The sequence below is a fragment of the Gordionus sp. m RMFG-2023 genome, chromosome 3 (genome assembly GCF_954871325.1).
Source record: "Gordionus sp. m RMFG-2023 chromosome 3, tfGorSpeb1-WG-v2, whole genome shotgun sequence".
In the NCBI taxonomy this organism is placed as follows: Eukaryota; Metazoa; Nematomorpha; class Gordioida; order Chordodea; family Parachordodidae; genus Gordionus; species Gordionus sp. m RMFG-2023.
The window spans coordinates 31,861,465-31,878,717 of NC_088777.1; the positions used below are offsets into that span (position 1 = coordinate 31,861,465).

At 28.7% G+C, this 17,253-nt stretch overlaps 1 protein-coding gene across 4 annotated transcripts in view; it reads right to left on the bottom strand.

Moving 5' to 3' along the window:
- Positions 1–17,253, bottom strand: part of LOC135925791 (histone-lysine N-methyltransferase EHMT1-like) — a 70,705-nt gene that overhangs the window by 12,298 nt on the left and 41,154 nt on the right. The window contains exon 25 of one of the 4 annotated variants that reach the window (XM_065461273.1): positions 10,420–10,542. The exons of the other annotated variants lie outside the window; for them this stretch is intronic. Within the exon in view, the coding sequence (XP_065317345.1) occupies positions 10,495–10,542 (48 nt within the window). The 3' untranslated portion in view covers positions 10,420–10,494. Of the gene's footprint in view, positions 1–10,419; positions 10,543–17,253 lie in introns of those variants that run through there. 4 annotated transcript variants of the gene reach the window in all.

Consider the following 17,253-nt stretch of genomic DNA (forward strand, 5'->3'; position numbering starts at 1 on the left):
ATAACGCAGAATTTATCTTTTAGTTCATTTATATTAAAATTTAAAAATAAAAATCGCCGTATTCTATTATAGTAATATTTTGTTTTGTATATGCATATTATAGTATTATTTTGTTTTGTATATTCATATTATAGTATTATTTTGTTACTAAATTTTTAATAAAAATAGGAAAAAATTTATATGAATGCGTAATTATTTGTTTGATTTTAAAAAAATAGTGGCCCCCCCAAGTAAGCACTTGGCCCCCCCTAAGTGAAAATTCCTGGCTACGGCCCTGGATATCATACTGGCAGTGCCGGCTATCTAAGTTAGTGTGGATGTTTTTCAACAATTAAATTTATACTATCTCCTTATAGATGTAATTTGAGTGAGACGAATCCTGAAAATATATTAATTGCGCGGCTTAATAAAAAATATTTAGTAAATAAAGTTAAATATTGTTCATATTAAAATTAATCATTGATATTTATTTATTATATTTATAAATTAAAAATTATTTTATAATGTGCAATTAATAAAAATGAAGGTTTTATGTTTATGATTTTTACTTTAATGATGAAATAAAAAAAAATATTCTTCTCTATATATAATTCGAATGTAGGTTTTGTTGAGTTTGGACCGATGGGTCCCCCAGTCTGAATGGGAATAATACAGTCCGTGATCGGGGGTCCGGGATGGTCAATGACTGGATCCAGGGGGCCGGGTTTTATCGATTTAGTCAAGGAATCACTTGGACAACGTAATTTTCAAAGTTTATTCGAATAAGTGAAATTACAACAAAAAAGAAAAATTCAATTTAAAAAGCACGAAAAATAATTAATGAATTAATGGTGTTTTGTTTTCCACCTTTATAATTTTTAAAACAAAAGGGGAGAAAAAAGTTGTTATTTAATCGCGATATAATCATTCATGAAACTGGTAAGAACCAGTTTCAAATGCAATATAAAAATAAGGTATAATATATTAATTTCATAACAAAATAAAGGAAGATGGGAAAACAAAAGAAACAAGTAGAAACCAAAAAAAAGAAATAAGGGGGGATAATAACACTCCTCCCCTCTTAAATACGGCTACCCGGCCGTCGGCGCCGATTTCATTCTTAATTCCTACGAAAATAATGAACGGCATTCGCAGCACCGCTGGTTTAGAGTGGATTTAATAACGAAGGTAAACCCTACCTTAAGTCAGTAAAATAAATAAAACGGCATTCGCCGCACCGCTGGCTTAGAGCGGATTTAATTACGACTAAATTATGAAAACACGTGGAGGACATATATAAAAAAAGGGATTTGTAACAGATGGATGACCAGACAAAAAAAAAATCAATATATATATAATCAAAATAGAAAAAAAAAAGGTGTTTTTGTGGAAATACGGCATTCCAATAAAAAAAACTGAATAAACGGATCTTATTAATAATACTCTGAAATTGATAAATAGATCTGAATAATATTCTGAAACTTTAATACAAATTCTTTATTTATTCTAAAAGCATAAAAATATATAAATAGATCTGAATAATATTCTGAAATTGATAAACGGATCTGAATAATATTCTGAAACTGTAATACAAATTCTTTATTTTTTCTAAAAGCATAAAAATATAATATTGTAAGAAATTTTCCCGAGAAAAAAATAATAATCATAAAATCCTTTTTTTTCTCTATAATTCAATCTTCATGATTGACATTTTACATTAACAAATGAATTAATATTATAAAAATTACAATAAAACTAGGACATGTCACCCCTTTATGGGCGTAACAATCACTAGTATATAAAAAAATTTACATACTACTATATATATATACTACGTACTATATCACTATATTAAAATTGAATTTCTTACTATTTTAAATTAATGAACATCTAAAATTGTAATATGTCCGATTATTTGTGGGTATCCATTATCATACTTTCTTCCCACATTTTTATTATTCTTTCTTGAGTTTTACTGTCAACATTTTGTATCTGTAACGTTTCTATTGGCGGAATTGATGTTGATTCATCAGTACTGAATTTATTGTTTGTCATTGTTTCTCTCTGTTTCTTTATATTTTCAATTGATTGTTGAGCTTCATTAATTCTTTCTTTACTATCATTGTATTTATTCCTTTTTTTTAATTGTTTTATTCTGAATGTTGTTTCTGTTTATATATCTAGGGCATTGATGTATCAAATGGCTATCAGAGTTGCATTTGAAACATCTTTTTGGCGTCATTGCCTGTGGTATTGTTGGGGTTATCAGTTGAGTTGGTCGGGTTTGCATTGTGGAAGTGGAAGCTTCAAATCTATCTAGAATCATTCCACTCCTTTTTGGGATAAGAATCACTTGGAGATAATGTGTGTCAAAGTCTAATAACTGACTGGTGGTATTCATTTCAATTTTTAATTCTTTTTAAAAAGTTTTTTTTTATCTTTTTCCCTAACAAAATCTGAAACAATAATTTTTTCTCTCGAAAAAAATTTTACTTTCAAATTACCAAAAAAAAATTTATGAAAATTAATGAATAAAAATTTAAAAATGTAAAATTTGGAAAACATTTTTTTTTTATCCTATTACCAAAACAAATAATAACATTATTTATTTTTTTATTTTTCTATCTACATCTTTTCATTAATAACTCATAATATTTCACTTTTTACCCTTAACACATCTTTCTGTTTATTTTATATTTTTTAAACATATATGTTAATTACTTCGACCATTATCTTTAATTTTTTTTTTTTAAATTTTTTATCTTTAACGGATCTTTTTGTTTCTTTAATGCATACATATGTCTTCTACAAATTTGAAATTTCACAATTTTTACCATTTCTCTTTTTATCTATGCTACACATATAATAATCGAAAGTTTATAAAACTAATATATTTACAACTTCGGACATTTATTAATTTACATTTGTGTTTTAAATCCACATGTGCTAAGTCTTTTGTAATTGTTAACTTTAATTTTACAATTTACTTATCTACATTCCAGAGTTTTAACATAACCAGTCTTGATAACTTGACTTAATTAATAATACACTAAAAACGTCTTGATTCAATAAGACACAATATTTTCAAATCAGATTTTATTTTATCAAATAAGTATTTTTGTAAAAGAATACAAATTATAAAGTGTCTCAAATATTAAATATTTTTATGTTGAGTAAATTGCAAGAAACTAAGACATGTATTAATATTTTTATGTTGAGTAAATTGCAAGAAACTAAGACATATATGAATATTTTTTTTTTAAATATTAATTCTCATATTCTAAGATCTCACTCTTAAATGATCATGATGCCTAATGATCGTCACTCGCATTATGCTAGGTGTAGTTTTGGCTTAGATTTGTGGATCTAATGGTGGTGACAAATCCTGGCCCTCATACGTCTACCACAAAGATTTCCTATCTGAAAATAATTATGCAGATGTCCTCGGTACCTACCTATCCCTTTTCAAAAATCCAGTGTCCATTCGCTATGATATTGAAGGTGGTTTACTATTTTGAGAATTGAAGAAGGTATTGTATTCGTATGACTCAGGATGCGAGATTAATAATGATCTCGGGAAAATTTTATATAAATATTGACCTAATCAACATTCATAAAGTAAAATATGTTTATAAAACAATTAGATGGTTCTGAAATTGAAGTTTTGGGTAAAACGTGCTATAGGATGTACTTTACCATGTTCATATATATGTTCAAATTTATGGATAGTGGACAAAAATGTAGAACTATTATGGGGTGGGATGGATTATAATCCCCGTAATAATTATTGGCAAATTGTCTAGTTATTGACAAATGAATTAGCTATGATAATTCTAGAAAAAATTAATAGCTGATAGTGGAAACCTCTAATCAAGAAGGAGGAATATTGAAATATTAAAAGAACAAAATACTTTGCTAATAGTAATTTTCCTGAATTTCCTGAAGAATTAAAAATTGATACACATATCACTCCAAATCAATTGCGAAATTATAAAGATTAATTAAGAGAATTTGAAGAACCAATGTATTAATTGAAATTATCATGATATGAATATGTTCGTAGAAAATATGAAATAATTTCCTCAGAAGCTTAGGACGTTTAAATGATTATAAAGTGGACGTTAAGCAAAAGCTGGGTATTTGACACATTTTCTTAGCTTGTCGAAGAGTTCCATTTGAATGGAAGATGGAAATAAATTAAGAGTTAGATAAATGGGTATCAGATGGAATTATTATTCCCATTGAATACAGTGAATGGGCTCACCATTGGTGTCATTAAAAAAGCAAATGGGAAATTAAGGCTAGTGCTGATTTCCGATGTAACCGTAAATAAATGGGTAGTTGATGTTAAATACGCCTTACCTAGGATGGAGCAAATTTTGGCCAATTTAGAAGCTGCCAAATGTTTTTCGAAAGTGGATTTTTCGTCTACTTATTTGCAGTTGCCATTAAAGGAAGAATTTCAATAAATTGTTATACGATAATGAGTCCTAAAGGTCTATGAGCCTTATACGTAGATTATAATGGATTTAGTGCGTCAGCGCTCGATATTTCAGCGTACCATGGCATCAGTTTGCCAAGGTATGCATCGGATTATTTTATTATATGGTAATATGGGATTCTAGTAAACCGGGAACGACGTAATCATCTTTAGAGGATAGAGATTAAACGAATTCGGATAAGGGTTAACCAGTAAATAAAAGGTGTAGGAGTAATTGGTTAATTCATCATGCAGACATCAGATTAATGGAATGCGTGGTAAATCTTGATTAATCTAAAAAATACAACATATAAAGCCTTCCACAATAATGGAGCAATCATTTTTGGCTATGATATGGTGATCATCGGTAGAAAAATGAAATATTTGCCTCTAGATTGTATGATTATCAAAATGGGTAATGATGATTGAAAATTGTACAACAAGATGCCTTCGAAACTTTAAGCTGAAATTAGTGAAGCCAATTTTAGTATGTTTTAATAATGATTTAGACATAATGGTTGGTGATAGATGCCTCCAATAAATGCTATTGGAGGTGCTCTATTGCATATAATTGATGTTCGGAGAGACACTTATTTTCTTTTCGAGAACTTTCGAGAAGTTCAGACGAGGTATGCTATTATTGAACAGGAAGTTATAGCTATAACTCTTGGACCAACTAAATGTGGGAATACTTGATCGAGAGAAAATTACAATTTATACCGTCATAACTTAATTCATTATTTAAGAAAGATAACAGAGAGTTCCTGTCATAAGTACCATTTTTCAGGGCACGGCCACGGATTTTTTATTAAAGATGTTTTTACGACCACGGCCTGGGTTTTTTTATTAAATTTTCAGGCTCGGCCTCGGCTTTTTTTTAAATAAAATTTTCAGGCCCGGCCCGGAATTTTTTTAAAATAAAATTATATTTATTTTTGATTTTTTAATAGCTAATAATAATCGATTTCAGAATATAGGCTATTTTAAAAAATACAGCCTGGCCCGGAGTATATTTAAAAATATTAAAATACTTGTCCGGCCCAGGGAGCCAGCCTGCAGGTCTCTGAAAAACATACCAAGAAGTACAACATGTGAAAGTAGATTGAAAGGTTTGGATCAATTTTGAATTTTCATAGGCATTTGACGACAAGCTAAGGATGAGATAATTGAAAAATTAGTTCAATCCCAACGAAGATTGTGATTTTACATTGTAAATATATAACATACAAAATACAATTATTCCTAAGAAACATTTTGTGTAAAGGCTCAAAAAAACTCAAATTTCTATATTTGGGTCATTAAGTGATTCTTTACATATAATTTTTTTATAATTCACATTAATTTAAAATTGTGTATAAGGATTAGTTATTAGTCCTAATAAATTTATGCTTGATATTTTTAAAAAACAATAATATTTCTTAAAAAAATTTATTATCTCCCCCCCCAGACCAAATTCCTGCAGTACGCGCCTGTAAATGATCATGATGTCTAACGATCATCACTCCATTATCTAAATTAATTTTACTTAATTTGTATCCAATTATGGTGACAATAGTTCCCTTTGGCCCATTTCTTTATAAAATAAACAGAAAGATGTGTTAAGGGTAAAAAGTGAAATATTATGAGTTATTAATGAAAAGATGTAGATAGAAAAATAAAAAAATAAATAATGTTATTATTTGTTTTGGTAATAGGATAAAAAAAAAATGTTTTCCAAATTTTACATTTTCAAATTTTTATTCATTAATTTTCATAAATTTTTTTTTGGTAATTTGAAAGTAAAATTTTTTTCGAGAGAAAAAATTATTGTTTTAGATTTTGTTAGGGAAAAAGATAAAAACAAAAAACTTTTTAAAAAGAATTAAAAATTGAAATGAATACCACCAGTCAGTTATTAGACTTTGACACACATTATCTCCAAGTGATTATTATCCCAAAAAAGAGTGGAATGATTCTAGATAGATTTGAAGCTTCCACTTCCACAATGCAAACCCGACCAACTCAACTGATAACCCCAACAATACCACAGGCAATGACGCCAAAAAGATGTTTCAAATGCAACTCTGATAGCCATTTGATACATCAACGCCCTAGATATATAAACAGAAACAACATTCAGAATAAAACAATTAAAAAAAGGAATAAATACAATGATAGTAAAGAAAGAATTAATGAAACTCAACAATCAATTGAAAATATAAACAAACAAAGAGAAACAATGACAAACAATAAATTCAGTACTGATGAATCAACATCAATTCCGCCAATAGAAACGTTACAGATACAAAATGTTGACAGTAAAACTCAAGAAAGAATAATAAAAATGTGGGAAGAAAGTATGATAATGGATACCCACAAATAATCGGACATATTACAATTTTAGATGTTCATTAATTTAAAATAGTAAGAAATTCAATTTTAATATAGTGATATAGTACGTAGTATATATATAGTATATGTAAATTTTTTTTATATACTAGTGATTGTTACGCCCATAAAGGGGTGACATGTCCTAGTTTTATTGTAATTTTTATAATATTAATTCATTTGTTAATGTAAAATGTCAATCATGAAGATTGAATTATAGAGAAAAAAAAAGGATTTTATGATTATTATTTTTTTTCTCGGGAGAATTTCTTACAATATTATATTTTTATGCTTTTAGAATAAATAAAAAATTTGTATTAAAGTTTCAGAATATTATTCAGATCCGTTTATCAATTTCAGAATATTATTCAGATCTATTTATCAATTTCAGAGTATTATTCAGATCCGTTTATTCAGTTTTTTTTGGACCGATGGGTCCCCCAGTCTGAATGGGAATAACACAGTCCGTGATCGGGAGTCCGGGATGGTCAATGACTGGATCCAGGGGGCCGGGTTTTATCGATTTAGTCAAGGAATCACTTGGACAACGTAATTTTCAAAGTTTATTCGAATAAGTGAAATTACAACAAAAAAGAAAAATTCAATTTAAAAAGCACGAAAAATAATTAATGAATTAATGGTGTTTTGTTTTCCACCTTTATAATTTTTAAAACAAAAGGGGAAAAAAAAGTTGTTATTTAATCGGGATATAATCATTCATGAAACTGGTAAGAACCAGTTTCAAATGCAATATAAAAATAAGGTATAATATATTAATTTCATAACAAAATAAAGGAAGATAGGAAAACAAAAGAAACAAGTAGAAACCAAAAAAAAGAAATAAGGGGGGATAGAACATAACAGGTTTTAATACAAAAATGTTCAAACCGGTTTTTAGAGGTTCAAACCAAACCGATATTTTTATTTTTTACGAACCGAACCTGAACCGTTATTTTTATCTGAACCTGAACCGATATTCGTTTCGGTTTGGATCCCTGCCACCAATCCTATCACAAATGCTTTTCCCGTGTGTACTCCGAAATCTATCTTATGATGGCAAATATTATTAATTAAAAAATTTACCAATGTTTTTTGGAAATAATGTACTGCTATTGAATTATGTTGCAAAGATTCGGATATCAAAATAAATAAAGGGTAAACCAGTGGATCGAGCCCTATTCGAATGATAACTTTGTACTTCATCCTGGAGTAAAAATCATATAAGTTCGTTTTTTTGAAAAAAATGATGAACGGCGTTCCTTTTATTTTTGACGAATTTTGAACGTGAACTGTTCCTTTTTTATGACGAACGCGTTCAAATTTAACGTTCGTTCAATTTTAAAAATATTTTTATTTAAAAAATTTAATATTTCCGAATTTTTTTTAAAAATGTATTATTTATATTTTTTAATCGGCTGTGTATTTCCTTTTCAAATTTCAATTTTTTTAACACAGTTTATTAATTTGAATATTATCGTTTATATTTTAATTTAATAGATTAGCATAAGCATGGATATTATTATTTAATCCTCATCATCTGATTCTGAAAATCCAAAATCAAATGAATTATCATTACTATGGCAAATATGATAAATGTTTTACATTAACATCCTATATTGAAGAAACTAATCCAATGCTAAAGTGTAAAATGTGGCCAAAAAGTATTATATTGTCAAAATCTTCAGGTTCCAATTTAAAACGAAATATGATTTTAATATTAATTATTTGATTTTATATGATATAACTAAGTTAAATCATTAAATTTGAAGAAATAATGCATTTGGGATATTTGACAACAATAACGATAGTTATTTTAAAATTAAAAAATTAGTGGCCTCAAATATGGTCAACTATTGATGACGCCGTATTAAATGGGATTAATAAGAGGTATTAAACCTATTACTCTCAATTAATTACATATATTTTATTTTTTTAAAGATTTGAACATATATATAAGGATCAATATGTTCTATCTGCAATTATACATCCAGCATTCAAACTTCAATGGCCATGGATAAAACTTCCACAGAACGAACCTATTAGAAATAAACTTATAGCGTCAATGAAAAAAATACTATGAAAACCCTAGAGAACTGTTCGAGATATCCTTTTTTGTCGAGAGTAGAGAATGGATTGGAGGAGGATAACTTATCTCAATTTTTTGCAAATAACAAAACAATATGTTTTTAATTAATTCTCCACGTTAAAAGAGCTGTTTATTAAGTATAATACCGCAATCCCCTCATCTGCCCCTGAAGAGCGCGTTTTTAGTATAGCTAATGCCGTATTAATTGCCAAGTGTTCCTGTCTATCAGATAAATATTTTGAAAACAATTGTTATTAAAATTTAATAAGATTTTTTATAAATAAAAATATTTTTTTATTCGCTATATTATATTATATTTTATTTATGATTAATTATAATATCAAAATAAAACTATATTATTTTTTAACATGGCTAAAATATATTGTATTAAAAAATATAAGTTTATTTATATTAAATTTAATTTTAAAATAATTTATCATAAAATTTTGAACGGTTTTATGAACCCTTTTTTTGAACTTGAACGTGAACGCGTTCGATTTTTGTCAATGAACGTTTGAACGCGTTCGATTTTTTTAGAAATGTTTACAGCACTACATAAAATTAAATATTAGCCTTCGTATAAGTTCAATTTTAGATGGTTTTAATATGATTGTTGCGTTGAAATAAAATGCAGTAATAAAGATTCCATTTTTTGAAAAAAGGCAATGATAAATTCATCTATTGGCTTAGTGATTGTTTTAAAAGTGGTTCTATCTACGGATAGCCATTGTTTGTATGTTATAAATTAGATGTTCTTAAAACGAAACAATATTTCTGTTTGTTGGCGCAAATGTTTTGACCCTGAAAAATTAATACATTCGAGTGGTTCTATCTACGGATAGCCATTGTTTGTATGTTATAAATTAGATGTTCTTAGAACGAAACAATATTTCTATTTGTTGGCGTAAATGTTTTGACCCTGAAAAATTAATACATTTGCCCACATAACAGGAAGGATGAGGTGGATTACAAATTATTAAGGGTAAAATATGTTTGTATGTTTCAAAGGGCAACATTTCATCTTTGGTTAAGGGCAAATTTGATCCAATAATCATTGATTTAAAATTTTTGCAGTCATTTATTGTTATTTTTATTTAAAAAGTATGGCTATGCCAATATTATGTAAAAAATCGGCTTTAGATATCCAATCCAATATCTTTATTGTTATGGGTTATTTTATGATGATAATTTTTTATTTTGTACATAATTTCATAAAAATAAATTATTATTTGTAATGTTTTAAAAATATCAAATAATTTAAAAAATAGAGTAAAACATTTGATATTATTTTTGACGCCATATATGAAATACGCAAGAATTCATATATTCAAGAACTCTAAACTTAGTTAAAATATTTTATTAATATTCATTAAATGTTATATGGGCAAATAATTTTATAATAAATTATAATGTAATAAATTGAAATTCTTTCGATAGACAATTTCTATTTGATTGAAACCCCCATTTATTGTTATTTTCACAATTCTTTAAATTATATCAAATATTTCAAAAAAACCATTAAAAACTGATTAATATATAATTCCATACAAAGACGCTCCCTTTCGAAATAATTTATACACTTCTAATAATCTTTATCGATTTTGAGAATGAAGCTGGCCGCGTTCCAGACCTTATAAATATGAAGGAAGAGTTAAGTAGTAATGTCTATTAAATTTTTTATAAAAATTGATTTCCAAAAAATCGTTTTTAGTTTTTATATATTAATCCTACCTTCAGCCTCATTGTGGCGGGGGAGTCAACGTCTTTTGGCGGCTAATGAAGGTCTAAAAGGTTCCCTGTGATCTGGGTCTAGAATAGGATCACCGTCTCCTCGACAGGGTGTAAAAACCACTTAAAGAGGTTGATGTCAGGAAGGGCATCCGATTGTAAAAACCTTGCTACAAAATTTCCCTATGGTTACAACAAAGCATGGGCGGGGTACAGCCTAAAGTACCTCGTGGGCCTCCTCATCCACCGACGACAAAAAGAAGGATGGGAAACCTGGTGGAACCACGATTTATGAAAATGAAACTTATGACGGCCATAAACGACCTGATAATAAGTGGAGAAACCAGTCTACGGGGGATCGAGTTAAGGTCGCGACATGAAATGTTGGGAGTATGACGGGAAGAGCGTGAGAAGTCGTCGTTGTATTGCACAGAAGGCATATAGATGCGTGCTGCATACAGGAGACTAGATGGAAAAGAAATGGGACCAGAATGATTGGCAAGACTAGCGAAAAATATAAATTCTTTTGGCAAGGAGGTAATGATGGTAAGGCTGGAGTTGGGGTATTAGTTGCGGAGAAATTGGTAGACAAAGTAGTCGAAGTGAGAAGGCTAGATAACCAGATAATGGTTATCAAGATGATTTTTGGTAGAAAGCTATATAATATTATCTCGGCATATGTTCCTCAGGTTGGAAGAAGTGAAGAGAAAGATATATTTTGGGACAGTCTATTGGGGGTGACATCGAGACTGGCAAATGAAGAGGGGATTATCCTGGCTGGTGATCTGAATGGACATGTGGGAGCGAGTAGTGAGGGTTATAAGGAGTACATGGAGGGTTCAGTTACGGCATGAAAAATTTGGAAGGAGAAAGGATTTTAAATTTTAGTGATGCTATGGATATGATTGTCTGTAATACAATGTTTAAGAAAGAATCCGAGAAGCTGGTGACTTATAAGTCGGGTAGTACCAAAAGTGCAGTGGATTACTTGTTATTAAGGAGATGTGACCGATATATAGTAAAAAATGTGAAAGTAATACCGGGAGAGGAATGTATAAATCAGCTTCAGGGTCACTAAAAGAAAGTTTGTGCCAAGGCTGAAGTTTTGGAAATTGAAGGAGAGTGCTAGACGTCAATTTAATATGACATTGGTGATTAGGGAGGCGGAGGTGGCACAAGCATCTGGGGTAAATGACAAGTGGGAAGCCATGAAGAAAAAGCCTGGGTGATGACAACTGAGGAAGTATGTGGATGGACAAAAGGGCCGCCTAGACATAAGGAGACTTGGTGGTGGATCCCGGAGGTAACGAAAGCTGTGGATGAGAAACGGAGGTGTTTCAAAGTATGGTATAATAGCAAAGAAAATGTGATAATGATATTTACAAGATGGCTAAAAGAAAATCTAAGAAATTAGCGAAGGCTCAAGAAGAAAAAAGACACGAGTTTGCTAAAGAAATGGAATGCGCTGATGGAATTGGAAATATGGTTCGAATGGCAAAGCAGATGTCAAAAAAGAGGCAGGATGTGATAGGTGTAAAGTGTTTGAAAAATATGGAAGGAAAAATGGAACACCTGGAGGAGAGAGAAAAACTAGCAAGGAATTGAGAGCAAGATTGGGTATAGAAATGATTGGAATGGTAATGCGACAAAATAGACTAAGATGGTTTGGGCATGTGGAACGTATGACAAAAGATGACTGGGTAAAGAGATGCACAATGATGGAAGTAGGAGGATAAAGACTTAGAGGAAGACCCAAGATGACGTGGACAAATGTGATAGCGGCGGATATAAGAAGCATGAATCTTACAAATATTGATGCTCAGGACCGTCAAAAATGGAAAAGAAAAATCAGAGGGAAAACTAGCCTACCCGGGTAAACCTGGAAATCGCCATAAAACGGAGAAGAAGACTAAGAAGATATAAATTGGCTGGAAATTGGAAAAATCACAGAAATTTTTTTATTTAAGGTACAATCTTTGTACGTAATTTTGTCGCAAGGTCTATAAGTCGAAACTGCATGATACGAAAGGCTAAAAAATAATATTGAAAATAAAAAAAACATAGAAAATGATTAATGAGAAATTTGATTGATTTATTGCTTTCTTTATGAGAAAAATATTATAATAACATTACATTATAAATATATATTAAAAAAATGGAAATTTTAAGATCTTTTCAATTTTTTTAAAATTCTTTCATATAATTTGCCGTTTTAATTTTAATTTATTATATTAATTTTTAATTAAATTATACTTACTTTATAAATATAATTTTTAAAAAATGGAGTTTGAATTATATTTTTATTCTATTTAAGTTTTTTTCAAAACTAAATTGATAAATATGAAGATATTGTAAGAACTGGATTAAGAAGTAATTGACAAATATAAATTTTATATATTATTTTTACGTTTTCGGTTCGAAAAATATTCTTTTGTCGTGAAAACATTTAGAGGAAAAGGTTAACATCTTAAACGTAATTTTAAATATTTTTATATCATTGTCTCAGAATTAAATTTTCTATCTAAAAATGCTTAAGATGTATTTTTTTAAGTTTTCGGTTCGAAAAATAGTTTTTTTGTCTCGAAAACATTCAAAAGAATATCTTAAAAGTAATTTCAAATATTATTATATCATTGTACTCAGAATTAAATTTCCTATCTAAAAATATTTAGACGTATTTTTTTACGTTTTCGGTTCGAAAAATTTTATTTTTGTCTCGAAAACATTCAAAAGAATATCTTAAAAGTAATTTCAAATATTATTATATCATTGTACTCAGAATTAAATTTCCTATCTAAAAATATTTAGATGTATTTTTTTACGTTTCCGGTTCAAACTGAATGTTTTCGCGACAAAAAAATTTTTCGACCGGAAACGTAAAAAAATACATTTTAATTTATTTAGATAGGAAATTCTGAATACAATGATATAATAATATTTGAATTTACGTTTAGGATGTTAGCCTTTTCCCTCTGAATGTTTTCGCGACAAAAATAACATTTTTCCAACCTAATCCATCAGGCACTTGTAAACATATTCCTGGAAGAGACTGCTCTTAACCCTTTCGCGCCCGACTTTTTTTCCCTCGATGAAAAATTTTTTTTTTAAGAGATACTATTATAGACACAAATAACACATTTTTATCAAAAAAAACTTATTTTGAGTATTTCTGTCAAAAAATATTCAATGATTCCAAATGTCATCAATGGGCAAAATGCAAGTTCATTTAAAAAAATATTTTATTTCATATGAAATGACAAATAACAATTTCGTTTATTATTTAAACATAAATAAATATTACACTTTTGACACATAATTCTTGAATATGCATCTACGCAGTACTTGCACCTTTGTTTAATTGTTACGGGCTTTGGGAAATGACCTACTTGGTCATATCTTATATCCGATATGGGGACAATATTTATGGCTTTTCTTCTCTTTACAACTATACTGGAAGGTCTTCCAGTCTTCTTGTTATTAACCTTTCCTGCTAGCATCAGCCCTTTTGCTATTTGAGATTTAAATACCAATAATGTCATAAATTTGATATTATTTGCTTTCATATGGCGTCTATAAAGGAGCCATGCATTTATTACACAAGAATCCAATAAATGGAAAACCATTCGCATATAATATCTTTTCCATTTAATATCTGTCCTATATAACTCTACCAGCATATCGTGAAGATCTACTCCACCCATTCCCTCATTATAGTTTTTAATTATAGCGGGCATTTCTACATTTATAAAGGTTTTATCCGATACAGACCATCGTTTAATTTTGGTGGTAGGTAAAACACCTATAAAATTAGATATTGTAATAACAGCTTTGTTGTCCTGCCATTTGCAGAAAATAATACCGTTTTTTTCACTTTTATAATCTACAGCGCCTCTTCCTTCCTTTTTTAAAGCCTTATCGTTTTTAAGTGCGCATCCTGATAATCGATTAGACCTCACCGTTCTGGACACCAAATATCCCTTTTTTTTAATAATCATAAATAATTGGTATGAGGAGAAAAAATTATCCATATATAATTTATGGTTTTTATTTGATGGTATTATTTCAGTGGTGAAGTACGATATCTCCACTGATACCTAAATATGATTTTATAGTATTAGTGGACTTTCCCTGGTATATTTCAAAATCATACATAAATCCAAAAGAGCCACATAGGGCAAACACTTTTATCCCCCATTTATGGGGCTTCGATTTAATGTATTGCCTTAATTTAGAGCGCCCCTTGAAAGGAATTATGAATTCGTCTACAGCTAACTTCTCTTCGAGTTGAATTTTTTTCTTAGTTGGCATATAAAGGGTTGAATTTTGAATAATTTATTGTATCCTTCATCTTCCCTATTTACCATATCTTTGTTATTATTAATATGGAAAAATTTCCGGATCAAAAGGAAACGATTTCGGGACATAGTTTCCGCTACTTGTGGAATAGATGTTTCAACAGACCAATATTGTCTTATAGAAGGCATTTTAACTAAGCTAGTATATAAATGTATCCCAATAAATCTTTCAATTTCATCGCTATCTGTATTTATAGATTTACCACAACATTGGAATGAATAAATATTTGTTTCCGATACGAAATTACTAATTATCTGGTGGTCCAAAAATTTACGAAAATAAGTTAAAGGAGTTGAATCATGCTCAGGAATTTCCAGGGATAAATTCTGAATTAATTTGTCCGATGTCTTTCTTAGACCAAATCGGGTTATCTTTTATTTTAGTTATAGTTGTATCTTCTACTATATCCTCCAATTGAAGACCTAGTTCATTCGTAATAGAAGATGATGTCGGCAAATTATCTCCCAGCAAAGGATAATAATTATCTTCTTCGTCTGAGCTCTCTATATCAGCCTCAGATATATCACCCTCGGGGATAAGTGTAGTCATATCTAAATGCATATTGATATAAAAAGCATCTCATATTACATGTTATTTATAAAAAAATATTTATTAGAACCTCTTTATATCCAAGAAAACCTACTTATAGATAGTATATGATTAATACAGGTAATAATTACAAAAATTTAATCCCCCCCCCATCTAGTTTTCATAACCCTAAAACTTAATATCCTAAATAATTTGCCTAAAATTTCCATTTATTGATAAATTAATATTTTGGTGCATAAGAAATGACCATTGATGCCAAATGGCATTATGCTCAATTTCTAGCACCTAAAATGATTAAAAAGATGATAATTTTTAAATAAAAATATTAATACTCATATATATATTAATAATAAAATTATTACTTATATTTTTAGCAAGATTTGATAACCAGAAATATGAGTTAAAATTTTGGCGCGAAAATGATATGAAAAAATTGATTTTTTATAACTATAATATGATATAATAACATATGATACAAAGCGAGTTATTGATAAAATACGAAAGAGCAAATATTAAAAATATGATTTCAAAAGTTATCAGTGGTTATTTTTAATGCATAAAAAATACTATTGAAAAAGATTCCAAAAGTTATCCATGGGAGCGAAAGGGTTAAGCCTTTCAAAGGCAGTTGGTTCGGCAAAATTATAAGGTCCTTGGGGGAGTTTGATCTATCTTGGGAATTATTAAAAAGAGCTTCGGCGGATAAATCTTCAAGTATATCCTGAGGCTTATTTACGAGCACATAACAAATAACTGCTAAGTGAGGTAAATAATTAATAAATTATAATCATTATCAAGTTATTTTATAAAATAATTAAGACAGTGAGCTATTATACTAGAAAAGGAGGTTCTTAAATGGAAATCCCTTAATGTTTTATATTGAATTTTATTATTCCTAACTATTCATACGGTATCTCACATAACTAGGTTATGTTTATATATTTGATATCTACTAAAAGATGTTTTACATGGAAATATAAATTACTATTTTATTATAGTTATAACATCATTATAATAAGTGAATGAATTGTCGTATTTTCCGTAAAAACCACTTACTGATACTTTTACATTTTATAGTAATAAATTAAATTTAAACAATCGTGATTATATTTTTGTAATAAATAAATTTAAACAATCGTGATATTCAATTGGATATCTGTAAATATTTAAACATCATGAGATTCAATTGGTTATCTGTAAAAAGATAAAGTTTCCCTTAAAGTTTTTAATTTAATTTAATTTTAATATTAGACAGTTGTATTTGGAATACTTTAAACAGTATTTCTATATCTAATCTATTTCTCCTTATTATATATTTTCTTACTTTCTTCTACTAAATCAAATTATTTACTAAAACGGTATAAGGTTAGTTCCACTCATTAAATTAGTTTCATCTGGGTACAAGGTTTGTCAATATCCTGAGAAAAAATCGGTATAATTATATGAAGGGTAAGCCTTCATATAATTCACGCTTGCTCATTTTGGGCAGGTATATGACCAAAGTGCTAGATAAGATAAGAACCGAAAACTTAAAAAATATATCATTAAATTTATATTTGTCATTTACTTCTTAATCCAGCTTACAATATCTTTATACTTACTATCAATTTAGTTTTGAAAAAAATTTAAAAAATTTAATAAATTTTTTTTTTAATATAATTTCAAAAATTTCATTTTTTTTAAAATTGTATTCATATAAAATCATAAC